At 41.2% G+C, this 16,249-nt stretch overlaps 1 protein-coding gene across 5 annotated transcripts in view; it reads right to left on the bottom strand.

Moving 5' to 3' along the window:
• Positions 1-581: 581 nt before the first annotated feature.
• The window catches only part of CPLX2 (complexin 2), a 138,352-nt gene continuing 122,684 nt past the window's right edge, over positions 582-16,249 (bottom strand). For all 5 annotated transcript variants that reach the window (XM_039356700.1, XM_039356702.1, XM_039356701.1 and 2 more), the window contains 3 exons: positions 13,764-13,878; positions 10,780-10,955; positions 582-5,048 (listed from right to left, as the gene is read on the bottom strand). In XM_039356700.1, the coding sequence (XP_039212634.1) occupies positions 4,851-5,048; positions 10,780-10,955; positions 13,764-13,794 (405 nt within the window). In that variant the 5' untranslated portion in view covers positions 13,795-13,878 and the 3' untranslated portion in view covers positions 582-4,850. The remainder of the gene's footprint in view (positions 5,049-10,779; positions 10,956-13,763; positions 13,879-16,249) is intronic.

Raw genomic sequence — 16,249 nt, 5'->3', positions numbered from 1 at the left:
AGAATTCTGTCTTTTGCTTTGTTTTTGTTCTTGCTACACTTTGCTATGAAGGAAGAAGGAAATATCCCAGTTAGGGATGTGCACATTTCAAGGCGGCTTCCAAAGATGGCTTTAAAACTTGAGCAACCACAACAGCACTTTTATGCCATTCAAGCATAGAATACATTTTCAAGGCTCCACACCAGCCTCCCCCCCCCGAAAAATAGAGAGAAAAGCTGCTGTTGTTGCCTTAAGAGGCAAAGTCAATGATTAATGTGACTCTTAACTATATTAATGATGACAATGATTTGATTTGTTAATGCAGCAGTAGAAGCTTTTTTTAGACTAGCACAGGATTCGCCTTTGAAGTACACTCAGCTCTAAGCTCAGTTCCATCTCTTGCATGTCCCCCTCTCAGAAAAACAGCCTTCCTCTGTAGCCTCTTCAGACACACAAGCCGTGGGCTCCAGGCTTCTTCTGGCTCTGTGATCATCTCCCCAGGTGCATCACTAGGTCAATTCCCTGTGTGTTATGAAGCTGTGCTTGTGTCGAGGGTGGCCAGAATCTCTTCTGGTTGGAACTCAGAGACAGTTGACACAGGGCAATGTACAAACTTCTTTATTTTATTATTTTTCTTCAAAGACTAGGTAGAGCAGAATGGTCACCATAGAGTGGATGGATGGAGCCCTTCAAGTCTTCCCTGCCCCTTTTGCCTGCATCTTTTACCCCACATAGACCGGGAAAGGGGCGTAACCAACTCCCTGCCAGCTCCCCAGGTTAAACAAAAGACTCAGAGATCAGGTATCCCTTTGGCTCAGATTCAGCTACATAGCTTGCCTGTCAGCCTCCCCCCCTTCTGCCCCCCCCCCCGCCTGGCAACAATAACCTGAAGGGCCTGCAGGGAGCTGTGTTTGCACTGGATTGGCCGTATAACTCATTTGCCCCATCATTGTGATAGATGCCCTTGGTGGTTGCAGGTGGGACGAGGACTAGCCAATTAGACACAATGATTCTAGAAAGCAGATGGCACAAGCAAGGCAGAATGGTTCATACAACCCCTTGGCTTAGTGGATGGGCAGTCAACTTCCTCAACAGATTAGTGAGAGGAAAGTAGAGAAAAGCAACTCCATGCATATGACAACTAGCTCTTGGGCACCAGCCAAGGAGGGGACAGGATGCATTGGAAGGCTGGAGTCAATTATTTTGTGACAATAGTGAATTCCCAAAGGATGTCCTATTGTAGAAGCCATTTGAAAAAAAATGGCCCATAGTTTAACTGATTCTTGGGAAACAGATTCAGAGATTTCTCCTGGTTTCATGGTAAGACATATTTGTTCCCCGAGGCCTTTACAGCACATAGACAGATACACTACTAATTTGTCTTGTGATCTCACACATCCATGTGCTTGGAAGAAATACAAGAAACATTCAACATGCCTTCTCACCTGTTATGCTATTTTCTCTCATTCATCTCTCACCCATGAATGCTTACAAATGGTCATTCTATGACATACAAACATTCATTCATAGTAATGACAAGCAAATGCATCAGGGTGTGTGATACACATGTATCTCTCATTGTAGGCAAACCTAGGTAAGTTCTATGGCTATAAAAAGTGATGGAACCAAAAATAATCTAATCCTCAACCTCTGTAGGGAGTCAAATTGGTCAATCTGAGCAAAGCAGAACCACGACATAGGATACGCCTTCTGTACATATGCATGTCATATTGTCTGTATGTCCAAAAGGGACTTCAACACAATAGTATGACACTGCTTTTATCATTTTGGTAAAAACAGCTGGAATCTATAGATACCCATCAGTCTGGTGACCTAGAAGGATATCTTAACCTTTATATGTGGGATAAGGTAGAATTCTTCAGATATGGTGAGATTCAACTTGAAAATGCAGGGAAATGAATCCCGACACAATCACAGGACATCAGGTTGGGAAAAGCTGGTTGAGGGAGACTGATCAAAAGGCATCACTGAACTTGTTTTGACTTTTATCTCTTGTTTTTTTCTTTCTATTCTTTCTCTTATTCATTTACTCACTCACTCATTCACATACATACATACATAAAACACCATATACTCTCTGCAGTTCATGTAGATTTCAAGTTGGAAGCTGATCCAGCTCCATTAAGTAAGATTTGAAGGAGAACATTAGGGGTTTCTCCCGGCTTCTTCAGTGACCTGGAAACTGTGTCCTGCAGCTCCTCCCCCTGACATGGAAACAATGTCAGAGGTCAAAGATCAAGGGGGACCAAAATGGTTCTTCCCCAACAGAGGATGCTGAAATGAGCTGCAACACAAATATGTCTCCTGTGGTTCAGTGCTTCTGTTCTTATCCTAGTAGCTGAGGAAGAGGCTTAGATTTCTGATTTGTATATTTTTTGTGTGAGAATGCCCTACTGACATTTGCACATGGTGAAGTTAGGTTTAATTTTGTCTCATTTTCGTGGGCATTGCTACTTCATGTCCTTCCAGTATTCTACAACATGGGTTTTTTTTTGCCTCTTCTTGCCCAGAATGGAGTTCTCAGATTGGTAGGGTCCAGAGATTTATTGGTACTTCTCTCTGCCTAAATACCAAAGAATGAATATAGTGGTAATTTTGTCAACTGAGAGCAACAGCATCACCACAGTGTGGGAAGCTGGCTTCAGCATCAGCCCTTTGCCCCATGTGAAAAGTAGATTTATTGCAATTTTCAATATTCAGCCAGGAGGATTATGTAGACAATAAACAACTTGTGTTCCCCTGGCAAAGTCCTGCCACTTTGGCACAGAGTTTACTTGCCTAGCAACCAGCATGAAACTTGCAGGATTCTTACAATCACACTCTTTTGTCCTATGGGATGACTGCAGACAAGCTCACATTATATTGACAAAACAGGTGCTAATGGGCTGTCCTCTGACCACCTCCAACCTGGTCCCCTTTTCACTTTACCTGAGGACCTTTTGTTTCCAGCTCCATGGGGCTGCATGATGACCATCTAATGAGTGACTAGCAGAGACAATAAGACATAAAACAGGTGTTTTGGGTGATTTACCCTGTTACAGAGATACCTATGCAAAACATGTTGGGCGGCCAGAGACACAGACAAGCAGGCAAGGGGGCAAGGGGATGGTCCCTGACCCCAAGACGCTCCTTTATACAGCATGACAGAGCGCAGCCTGCAGAGTTTTTAGCGTTGATAGTATTGCAGTCTAACTGATATGGCTTTAACTATTAAGGAAGAAAGGAAGGATAGAAAGAAAAAATGGTGGATTTTGGATGCAGGGAGATAACTCCCAAAATTAAACTTGACCCCATCCCCAAACAAAAGTAGAAGGGACAGAGTACCAGGAAAATTTACCAAATAATCCAGGCCTTCCTTCTTCCCAAATAAACACAAGAATGAAAACTACAAAACTTCCCCATAGAAGGATGGATGTTTGATTTTGTTTTCAGCAGTGGCCAAGGACTGTTGATATTGGGGAGAGGGCAGTAGGCCAAATCAGCAGTGAGGCTTCCTCCTTGTCTCATAGTCACCTCTTTTTGTGTAATGTTGTGGCTTTGAAGAAACAATGGGGAGAATCGGCTACGGTGTGAATGCAACAACTGTGCAGTGAAGGGGAACTACTGCCATATGCTAGAGTGTGGGTCGGATGCCCACCACACTCCCAGGCCACATTGGGCTGCAGAGATTGAAAAATGGGAAAGTTTTCTCATAGACCACGAAGGACCTGTCCTTTGGAATCAGCATGTGTGTCTGGGTATGCATGCCTATAGTCTTTCTAGACACTTCAGTGAAAAAGAAAAGGGAACAATTTCTATCTTGGATGCAAGAACAATTCTGCTAATATTTGTGCTTGCCATTATGTTTCCATTGGGAAAGAGATTATCAGCATCCTAGGATCAAGCTATGATAGGGATGGGTTTACTGGCTTTAACATAGACCCTTTGGTCTAGTAAGTAGGCAACTGGAACTCCCTGGCCTTGAAAGGCTATGCTGCTGTCTCTATAAATGTTAGTGCAGGGATCAAGCAGCCCAGGTAATTTTCTTCTATTAGTAACTCAAAATTCTTTGCAGTGGGCCTCCATGCTAGGCGTCTGGTGGGAGTTTGATTCTTTTCAGAAATGAGCTCTTCCTCCACAAGCATATGACAAAACTATGATTTGCCAACAGCCCTAAAGTTAGGCTTGAGAACATTGTGTGTGTGTATGTGTATCCAACTGGTCCTTCCTTTGGTCAGAGATGGAATGTGCAGGGGCTGCCTTGGCCCCCATGAATTAGGCAGGAACAGCAGAACAGAGACTAACAGGCCACAATCTCTGTTTGGCAGTCAGCACAGGGCTAAGGAATATGGGAGAAGGAGGCAGGCTCAGAGGATTGTGCAGGGGCCTGGCTTCCCTCTGTTGCCTTCTCCTCCAAAACCCCATGAGGTTGCGTAATTGAATTTGGTCCCAGTTCCCATTTGTTTTTGCTTTGATTTGACCTTCTAGCCGGCTGGCCCTTTGGCACCACAGAACTCCATTCCAGCTCTGTGTTGGGAAGGGAAAGCTCAGGTGAGGGAAAGGAGATAAACTCCTGGCAGTGCCCAGCCGGTGACTCCAAGGAATCCAGCAGCCTAGAGTGACGATAGCAAGAGGACAGGGTAGGGAGTATGTCCCGTGCCTGATGTGCATCTCTTGGGGACCGAGAAGAAGGCCTGGGAAAGGCCTGTGGCACAAAGACATGTGTGAAGTCTCCCCTTGAAACAAAAACTGGAAAGGAAAATGCCCCATGAAACCCCAAAAGAAAGTCCCTTCACCACCCAAAAGCCTGAACCAAGTGTTGAGCTGGCAACACCAGGAAACTCTGGGTGGGATTTGGGCTGGTATGGCGGCTACTTCTTGAACATGTCCTGCAATGGACCTGGCAGATACTTGAGCACCGTATCCAGAATGCTCTCCTCATCCTCATCTTCATCATCTCCACAGCCAGCTGGGATGGCTTTCTTGGGTCGTGTCAGGCTCCCCTCACAGGGCTGTTCCAGTGCTGCCTTCTCCTCTGCCTCTTTCTCCTCTTTCTTCTTTAGGCCGTACTATGTGGGGGAGACACACAAGACTTCTCAGAGAAATGCAGGAGAAGGTGGATCTTGACTGCAACAACATTGGGCCTTGGGTCATAGGTGTCCTAAATTAAGATTGCATTATCTTAATCAAGGAGGCTTCTGAAGATTAACCAGCTGCTCCAGTAAATGACATCAGCTGCTTCCATAGTGATAGAGTCTGTTCTTAGGGTTACAATCTGGAACGTGAACACTGTATAGAAAACACCTTTATATTTTACTAATAATTAAGATAAAAACTGCAACTTCTGTTACTTTTATGTATTTCCTTTACTGTCTAAGCTAAGACAGAATCTACACTGTGTGCACAATTATTAGGCAAGTGAGTATTTTGACCATATCATTTTCATGCATATTTTCCACTTCCAAGCTGTATAAATTTGAATGTTTAGTGGATATAAGCATATCAGGTGATGTATATTTGTGTAATGAGGGAGGGTGTGGCCTAAGAAGATCAACACCCTATCAAGGTGTACATACTTATTAGGCAGCAGCTTTTCCTCAGGCAAAAAATTGGCCAAAAAAGAGATTTACTAACTGACTCTGAAAAGTCAAAAATTGAAAAAAGTCTCTCAGAGGGATGCAGCACTCTTGAAATTGCTAAGATATTGGGACGTGATCACAGAACCATCAAATGTTTTGTTGCAAATAGTGAACAGGGTCACAAGAAACATGTCGAGAAAAAAAAACACACATTAACTGCCAAAGATTTGAGAAGAATCAAACGTGAAGCTACCAGGAACCCATTATCTTCCAGTGCTGTCATATTCCGGAACTGCAAACTGCCTGCAGTGCCCAGAAGTACAAGGTGTTCAGTGCTCAGAGATATGGCCAAGGTAAGGAAGGCTGAGACCCGACCACCATTGAACAAGACACATAAGTTGAAACAGCAAGACTGGGCCAAGAAACACCTGAAGACAGATTTTTCAAAGGTTTTATGGACTAATGAGATGAATGTGACTCAGTGGACCAGATGGACAGGCCTGTGGCTGGATCACGAATGAGCACAAGCTCCACTTCGACTCAGAAGCCAGCTAGGTGGAAGTGGGGTACTCGTATGGGCTGGTATAATTAAAGATGAACTATCTGGACCTTTTTGGGTTGAAGATGGACTAAAAGTCAACTCCCAAACCTACTGCCAGCCTTCCTTACCTTGGGCATGTCTCTGAGCACTGAACACCTTGTACTTCTGGGCACTCCAGGTAGGTTGCAGTTCTGGAATATGACAGCACTGGAGGATAATGGGTTCCTGGTAGCTTCACGTTTGATTCTTCTCAAATCTTTGGCAGTCTTTTTTTCTCAACACGTTTCTTGCGACCCTGTTCACTATTTGCAACGAAATGTTTGATGGTTCTGTGGTCACACCCAATATCTTAGCAATTTCAAGAGTGCTGCATCCCTCTGAAAGACGTTTTTCAATTTTTGACCTTTCAGAGTAAGTTAAATCTCTTTTTTTGGTCCATTTTGCCTGAGGAAAAGAAGCTGCCTAATAATTACGTACACCTTGATATAGGGTGTTGATCTTCTTAGGCCACACCCTCATTAAGCAAATACACATCACCTGATATGCTTATATCCATTAAGCATTCAAGTTTCTACAGCTTAGAAATAGAAAATATGCATGAAAATGATGTTTATGGTGAAAATACTCACTTGCTTAATAATTGTGCACACAGTGTAGATGGGTCACCAAGTATTGAAACAATACATGGACTCTGAATTAATGAGAGGTGACACTAACCCTTATCTTTCACATTAATGAAAAATCTGGAAAAAGTATTTTATGCTTTTTCATTCATTTAGAAAGTAACTTCCTTGCCCTCTCAGTTAAGGATGGCTTACAATAACCACAGCTAGCATGCCAAATGACTACGCTGGATGTAAGCAACGACAGTTATAGTTTGAATGACATTAAGGCCCCATGTTGGAAGATGGATTAAATTGTGTAAGTTCTACACTGGATAACTGGCTAAAGTATTTGAGGATACTCTATGCCTGCATAACATTTCCCTCTCTTCTCATGACACAGTGAAGAAGGGCAGGGACTACAAAACCTAAACAAATGCAAAATGTGAGTTCCTTTGCATAACTTGCAGTCTTTTTATCTGCCTCCACCCCTCCCCCGGTAAAAAACATACCACGGACTAGTCCCTGGCAGCCACGAATGCACTATCTACATCTGGAGAAAGATCTTGAGAATTGCAGATAAGGGCCCATTGCCTTAATATTGCCATTTCTAGGGTGAATAATAAAGACAGACCTGCAGCACCCCTGCTAATAATTTGAGGATGACTGGGGTTATGATTGGCAAAGGGAAGGACTCTAGAGAGATAGCCTACCCTATCTTCTAGCAAGCATGGGTTTTGTGGAATTGATGCTAATTTTGCATACAATTATCTTTATACAGGTAATCCTCGGCTTACAACAGTTCATTTAGTGACCGTTCAAAGTTACAACGGCACTGAAAAAAGTGAATGACCATTTTTCACAATTACAGCATCCCCATGATCATGTGATCAAAATTCAAATGCTTGGCAACTGATTCATACTTACGACGGTTGCTGTATCTCAAAGCCATGTAATTACTTTTTGCAACCTTTTGGCAAGCAAAGTCAATGGGGAAGCTGCATTCACTTAACAACCGTGTTATTAACAAGTACAGTGATTTACTTAACCACTGTGGCACGAAGGGTCGTAAAATGGGGCAAAATGTCTCACTTCCAGTTAGCTCTTCTTCATTCAGTTTTTGGTATGCTATCAATACGGAGGTTCTGTGGTCTTCTCTTCCAGCCAAACTTATTCTCAATCTTATTGGGCAGCTCCTCCAATTTTACTCCTTCCAGTCTAGCTGATGCTTTGCATTCATAGCAATTTTTATGTATACAATATTTCTAGTCTATCCCTTCTTGATACACCTGTTACACATAATGTTTTCAATTCACATTTCTATAATTGCTTCCTTCAGCTGGGATAATTTCCCTTTAATTCTTTCTGGTATCAGCTTTGACATCCAGCCCTTGCTTTCCAAGCTTGATTTGCTCTGGAAGAGCTGAATAAGAGCACTTCAAACGAAGCAGAAGACTGATGGAGTAATCGTATCAGTGCTGGTTCTCTCTTGGTGCCACAGAATGAGGAACTAACCTAAAAGATGTTAGGGAAATGAGTGACTAGGTAACACTTGTGATGAATTGGAGCATGTCTTCATTGAGCTCACTGTCTATAAAGAAGGGTCAGGCATTAATATTTTTAAAAGCAATGTTAAAAAAAGGGCAGATACACCGAAGGGGAGCAAACAGCATTGGTTCAAATTCTCTCATCTCTGCATAATTATTTAAAGGGACAGCAGAATCTGCTCATGCTCACTGTTACTGTTTTAATTTTAATGTTTTAAAAAAGGTAGATGGCAGAGACTGAACTTTGGTTATTTCCAATCATCTATATTCTTCTCTTAGAAGACAAATAAGCCAGGAGGAGAGGAGTGACTGAGTGAAAGAAAATGGCAAAAGAGGATGCCAAAGAACACTCTTATCAGCATCCAGATTCTGCGCAGGATATCATGGCTCATGCCTAGCCCAAAGACTATTCATTTATTTATTAAATTTACATGCCCCTTGAGACCATATGCCAATACTTTATGAATGATTCTCCTCTTGCTACAGTGCAAATAGAGAAATGGGACCCAGAGAAAAATCATTCATGAGCAAGTGCATATAATCCTGGGGAAGAGCTGGCCTGGAAGCGAGGCTGGGTCATATCACTCTGCTGAACAGACTGTCACTTTTCCAGGGATGCAGCTCCTTGATCTGCCTTCCGGAGATGAGAAAAGGAAAAGTGAAAGAAAAAAAAAAGGGTAAAAAGGAATAGTGGATGGGCACTGAAGCAGTGAGTCTAGACTCAGCTAGATGAATGGCAGTTGCTAATAGCAGAAACTGGCCTTTCTCTTAACATCAAGAAGCTGAATATTGGCCAGCTTCAGTACATTTAGGGATTATCAGCAACAAAATGGAAGTTCACATCAAAGGAGCTTTAAGATGGTAATCTTATGGCCTGGCAGAGACCACTTCACCTCTAGTTGTTGGACTCCAATAAAAGCTCTTTAAACAATTAGAGCTGGCCCTGGAATAAGAGCTTTGGCGAAGAGGCTGTTCTTTGTGGAAAGAAAAAGAAGGAATAATGTTTAGAAGAATGAGTGTAACCATGTTGTGTGCAGGTGGATTTCTCTTTCTTTCATCTGGAACTGCTGCAGCAATGCTGGGATGTTCCAGTGGGGTACAAGTAGATTCAAGGGCTCATGGCAAGAGTCCTTGTTGCTTTAATTCACTTTCCCTCCGTGAAGAGGGACAAAACTGTGAGGCTTTGTTCTCAATAGGCAGAGTCAACCTACTGGCATAATGTTGCCAATCAAGGGGGAAAACAGGATTCAATCCCTTATCAGGGACCAGATGATTTCTTGTCTATGGACTGTTTCTCTTCCCATTCTCTGGATGTCATCCTGTTTCTGGGGAGGAATCATTTCCAGGTATCAGAAACCCTTTCAAGGAGCTGATCCCTGAGGGTATCTTTCAGGAGTTGTTCCATGCATTTCCCAAGGCACAGGGCAGTGAATGGGTATAGCTGGCTGAACCCCATGGACATCTGGTTGAGAATGGAAATGCTAGACTAAAATGGGCCTTGGTCTGATCCAGCAGGACTACTTTTATATTCTTACCTTCAGGTGCTGGCTGCCCAGGTGCCATCTTTGCCCAATCTTCATTGTAAAGGGGAAGCCACATTTCAAGTGCAATAGATACCTGAAGGTGCAGCCCTTCAGTGGGAAGGCAGATGGGGGCAGGGTTTCAGGGAGAGAGCAGGGGGTTCAAGGAAGGAGAGGGACTTTGCTTGGGTCTCTAAGGGCCAGATGGAGCAACTAGGAAGGGTTTATCCCATGGACTGGAAGATCTCCATTCCTGCTGTAGATAATTGTCCAAGATGCTGGATCTGTAAGGGATATTATCTATTGAGTTTTGCAATATTCCCATCTCCTGTAATTGCTCTAGCCCGTGCTAGACAGAAGCCCTGTGCCATGGGAAGGCTACATTAGATATGACATGGTTATATGACAACATATCTGGCTTCCTTTCTCCTTTATTAAAAAGCTGATGCATGAATGGAGTTGGAGTGGCCATCCAAATGTCAAGCCTTTGGGGCAGAATTACTATACCTTCAGATGTCGTTAAACTACAATTCCCACAAGCTGATGCATGGCCAATATTAAAGAATGGTGGCCTCTGTAACAAGGCATGAAGAAGTCAAAATGATGACACTGATTATGGAGTCATCATGAAAATGGCATGTTTATGTAATGACATCACGACGTCTGAGGCAAGTATATTCCCCTCAATTCTTGTTCCTTCATGGATGCCCAGTAGGAGAGATGCTCAGAGTTATAGTTTAACAACAACCACTTAAAAGTTACAACTTTTTCTGGGTAATCAATGCATATCTCAAATAATTCAGGTTTGATTGAATGGCTCCTCAAAACTGAGTTTTGTACATTAAAAAAAGAAGCCAACTCTTGGCCATCATGATCAAGAATAATCTTCTTCAGTTTCCCAAAACTCAGTCTCCCTACTCTCGATCCTTTTCTTGACATTTCTTCCAAACCACTCTCTCAAGATCTTAATGACAGAGAGATTAATTGGAAAATGGCAGGGAGGTGACCCACCTTATCACGGATTTGCTGCCGAACCTTTTCCCGTTCAGCCTCCATGCGGGCATGCTTTGCCTTGCGCTCTTCCTCTTGCTGGCGTAAAGCTTCTTGTCGTTCTTCCTCCTTCTTTTGCGCATCGGGGTCTTTCTCCTCTTCTCCTCCCAACATTTTACCCATGTCCTTCGTGGCCCCTGCACATGGCATGGTTTAAAACATAGTAAGAGGGACTGCTGTGGGAAATCCCCATTTCTTTTCAGTATTTCCCAGAAGGCTGGTGTTATCCACTTCTACTATTAAGGAAAAATAAGGAAATGGCGGATTGACAGATGAAGTTTCTTCAGGCAGGCAAAATGGCTATGAGCTTTTCCATCAGCCTTATTAAAAAAACCTGAAACCCGGTAGACATTATTATTATGTGCACTTTCTTTTCTAAATTGAAACCTAGATGGGTGCTTTAGGCCTGAAAGAGTGACTTTGAGGCAGTCACACTCTCTCAGCTCAAGACACCTCACAGAATTGTTTTTGTGAAAAAAATGAAGTATAATGCCAAAAAAACATAAGCAAAATATATATTTGATTCTACATGTGATAACAGCGGCAAGAATTATATTTGGACAGACTTACTTTAAGGTTGAAAGAAAAAGAAGAAATAGGATATTTTCAAACTTGGGACCTATTTTATCAATGGTTAGAGAAAAGATTTAGGGATTAGGAATTTAATTTGTATTAGTGAATAAGATACTCAGACAACACGTTTTTGTTGAATCATTATTATTGAACTCTGTTAAAAATAATAAAACTTTTTTTAAAAAAGAATTGCTTTTGTGGGGAAAATGGGAGGAGAAAAAAAGTATTAGATATGCTCACTGCCTTCAGTTATTTATAACAATAATAAAGAGGATAAAAGCAAGCAAACAAGGCAGAATCTCAGAAACAATAATTTTTCTGGTTGTGAGAAGTCAGTATTTTCACCGAGACAATTAGTAAATTTCCTTGGCGGACCTCTAGGGGGAGCTCGGATGCCATGAGACATCTGAATAAGAACGCTGAATTTTTCAGAAGGGCCTCTCTCTCTCATATTTGTCTTGATTTTCCCATTACTGCAACATTTCTAAGCTTGAACACAATATTATATAAGCAATACTTTTGTACAAAGGAATAGCCACGATTGTGTCATTGTGGGCAAATGCCTGGACAGCTCTATCTGCTTAAAGAAAATAAAATAACAAGAGAAAACTTCTATATTAGCAATGAGTAAAGTCCAAAAGCTAATCAGACAACATAGTATACAGTAACTGTTAAGGAGTTGGTCTGGGACTCAGAAATCCAGGCTCAAATCCTATTTTAACGTTGGAGCTCATGCAATAAAATTGAGCCAGTCTTTTCTCTCAAAGCCACTACTTTATAGACTTTTTATGGTGAAGACACAGTGAAAGGAGATCTCCTTTGATCTCTCAGAAGCTCTAAAGCAGAGATGGATAACTTGTGGCCAAGTCCTCTTTTTTTAAATAGATCTTGAAACTCTCTCCAGTCACAACCATGGGCATTCACATTCTGTAGTAGATGTCATCTGAGAACTTACCAGGATACTTTTTTTGGCCTTCTCTATTGTAAACTCTATGTCAACACTGCAGCGATCCTGGCCAAAGCCATTTTGTTTCGTTTTCGGTTGCCACAGGACTGGGGGAGGGATGGGTGATTTTAATGTTAGCCTAAACAATATTTTGTCCTGTGGGAACCAAGGTCATCGCTGCCTGGGAACACTTTGGAGGGAACTTCAGATTTGGTTTCACTTTTGACTGTGCCAATACTTTGTAGCCAATAAACATGTTCTTTAAGGAAACCTCTAGCCTTGGAGTTCTCCTTTTACTGATCTCATCAATTGGAACCATGACACTCTATGTTTCAGCCATGGGAATGAGTTACTTTTATTTCCAGCTGTGCAAGGCATCTACAAATTTGGTAAGCACTATACATATGGGAGATCCTGCCTTATTTAAAGAACAGAATTCTGGATATTCACTGTAAAAGTCTGATCTTCATAAAATAGGTTGTAGACGTGTGTCACTGCTTGAAAAAAAATTTCCGAAGAGCTTGGAAAAGCAACTGTTGATGCCTATCAGACTGAAAAAGTTTACAAAACTATTCCCGAAGTGTTTGTCAGGCAATTCATCACCCTTGTTACCCTTCCTAGGAGTAGATGACCAACCAAGATCACAGCAAGAGCATAGCATATTATATTTCAGGATGTCTCAAAAAACCCCAGGGTAATGTGTAGGGAACTAAAGGCCTCTTTTGTATTGACAAATGTCAGTGTTTGTGATATTACTATCAGGGGAACACTGAGCAATAAAGGTGTGCTGCATGGCAAGGTTGTGAGAAGAAAGCCACTGCTCTTCAAAAAGAACATTGCTTCCTATCTACAGTTTGTGAAAGACCATGTGGATAAGCCAGAAGACAATTGGAAGAATGTTCTGTGGACGGACGAAATCAAAATAGATTTTTTTTGGCCTGAATGAAAAACATCATGTTCGGTGAAAGCAAATACTGCATTCCAGCATAAGAATGTCATCCTATCTGTGAAACGTGGTGGTGGTAGTATCATGATTTGGGCCTATAGACCCAAATTTGCTGCCTCTGGACCAGGACTTGCCATCAGTGATGGGAATATGAATTCTGAATTTTACCAACAAATTTTACAAGAAAATGTCAGGGTATCCGTCCTTGAACTGAAGCTCAAAAAAGTGGGTAATGTAGCAAGACAATGACCCAAAACACACAGGTTGTACCACCAAAGATTGGTGAAAGCAGACGAAAGGAATGGCCAAGTCAAAGCCCTGACCTTAATCCTACAGAAAAGAGGATCAGAAGTAGACTTTCATGCAAGGAAGCCCACCAGCATGCTTGAATTGAAGCTGTCTGCTTCCACCAGAAATTAAGTCTTTTTAAGTACTTAGAATAGTAGAGCTAAGAGAATATTGTGAGGAGGTAAGACTTACCCCCTAAGGCTTGTTTCATCACAAAATCCATACTGCTGGCCACGTTAGTGAGCTCTAGGAAGTTGTTGAATTCTCATCCAGTGCTGCTGATGGAAAGCTTGGAGTCAAGGGCTACCTGGGAAGGGAAGTGAAATCAAATGAGCAGGATGAAGTGAAAAAAAAAATACAGTAACTGTTGAATTAAGCTCTGATCAGTGAGTCATCCATTCCTTCACTCTGTGTCCAGAAGCCCAGGTCTAATGCAATATAACCTAATGCAATGAATAGCAATAGAAGAGTAACTGAGCTGTTAAGAGGCACAAGTGTACCAGACTTTAGGTGTGTTTAAACATATTATATCCATCCTTTCTACAGAAATGAGCATAGCTTCTATATTTTTTTAAAGTCAAAACTACAATCAGTTAAATTTATGGATGTATCCCTCATTCTTTGGACCCTGTAGCTTTTCTGGCACCAAGGATAATGTTTAGATAATGAACACAACAGGATTGCAAAACTGCAAATTGTGAACCAGTATAAAACTTTAACCATGGAACTACAACGAACTACACACTCTTTAAAACTCTGCCTCTTGAATCTTTTTATAGAGAGAAAGATGTTTATTGCAATATATTTTGAAGAATGTAGCAAATAAGCAATGCACAGCCACATGTCTGAATTTTGTAATGAAAATGCATTAAAATTATCTCTAAGTGCTGTTCAGCTAAACTTGAATTTAAAATGTCCCATCTTTTAAAATTTGACAACTGTCCATTAAGAACAGAGGCAGTTTATCCATTATGAAATTGCACTCTATGAATTATGCTGACACTTGACAAGCAGCATGTAGGAATTATCATAGCTCAAATGAAGTTAGCATCTGCTGATAAAAATTCATGCCATGAATAATTTGTTACTATTTAAACCCCACAGATGAATATCAAAACTAATAATTGTTTTTGCTGCAAAAAGCAAATATAGCCAAATTTCTAGAATGCATTTATTTTCTCAAGTGATGTTTTAATATTAAATTGAGCTGACCACTGATAAAAATATTTTAATGGTTTTGATAAAAAGTATTGCAAGCCTTCTTGTTTTGTAGATTAACTTCTACCTACATCTCTTGTTTATGACTGGTCCATGTCTAATATTGGCTGAGAACATGACTGCTAGAATATTAGATCTCAGGGTGTGATGAAGGAGATTCCATCTTGAAAATACTTGATAGCCTACAAACCATACCTAGACTTTATAAAGAATTGATGAGTGCTACTGTATTTCCTAATTAGGCATTTCCCACCTCTTGATACCAAATAATCCCTGGTTATTTGTATATTCCAATTTTCATCAGCCTCTGCCCATTTCCCTGAATCTGAAAATTAAAAGCAGCCTCAACTACAAAGAATAGGTTTATACTGCTCCATTTAATGCCATAAATACCTTTTCTACTGATTACTTTCTTTAGGCAATGCCTTGCTGGGAGCCAAGGGAGCATTTATTAGGTGCCATCTCCAGAGAATGAGATACATGCTCCAATGCATGTTGCATTCAGGATGAAGTCCTACCCAATTTATTGGAACTCAGTCCTAAGTTTGTGTTAGTTTGAAATATGAAATAAAGCTTTACTCCCAAGAAGACTTAAAACATAATTCTGGATATAAAACTGGAAAGTTCACAAAGACAAATACACATATGTATAAAACTAGTTCTCATTGTTATTGATTATAATTCTAACCTGTCTTTTTTTCCCCCTGAGGCTGATTGCAACAGTGATCTGGGTGGCTGGATCGCTTTCAACTACCTAGCATGATAAGCTAACTTTAGTAAGCAAATGCAAGTCTTTTTTTCCATATTCTTTTTTTCTTGGTCTTTCTCCAGATATAGTTTGCCAGGGATCAGCTGATTCTAGGAACAGATGTTTGAAGAGCTGGAGCAGCCTGTTTGATTAGTTTCCATCCATTGCTTCTTGTCCTGCCTTCAGGTGCTTTGGAGAATAGCTTGACTCCCTCTTCTTTGTGGCAACCCCTAAGATAATGCTAAATGACTTTGTTGTTATATGCTGCCCATATGATTCAGTATCTGGTTCATGTAGTACTGCAGCGATATTGTTATGGTATGCGCAGTCCAGAAGAACACAAAACAGAATAGCACTTATCATGCTTTATAGCCCTCTCTAAGTGGTTTACAGAGTAAGAATGTTGCCCCCAACAATTTGGGTCCTCATTTTCCTTGGAAGAATGAGTCAACTTTGAGCCAGTGAGACTCGAACTCAGCAATCAGCAGAAGTAGCAAAATATTTACATGAATAATAACAATGTACATGCCTTTCAGTTCTTTAAGGTATATTTCAATTGTCTCTCCCCCGAATCACTCCCCCCCCAAATAAAACTCTGGATTTTATCAGCCTCCTTTTCCATATAACTATACTGTTAACCGATGCTCTCTTTATCATTTGGAATGTTAATGTCACTCCAACATTTGCAAACTTCCATTTGTAAAAATGTGGC

Source organism: Crotalus tigris, unplaced genomic scaffold (assembly GCF_016545835.1).
Source record: "Crotalus tigris isolate CLP2741 ecotype Arizona unplaced genomic scaffold, ASM1654583v1 scf7180000018829.1913635, whole genome shotgun sequence".
In the NCBI taxonomy this organism is placed as follows: domain Eukaryota; kingdom Metazoa; phylum Chordata; class Lepidosauria; order Squamata; family Viperidae; genus Crotalus; species Crotalus tigris.
This window is presented reverse-complemented; position numbering and strand designations above follow the sequence as displayed.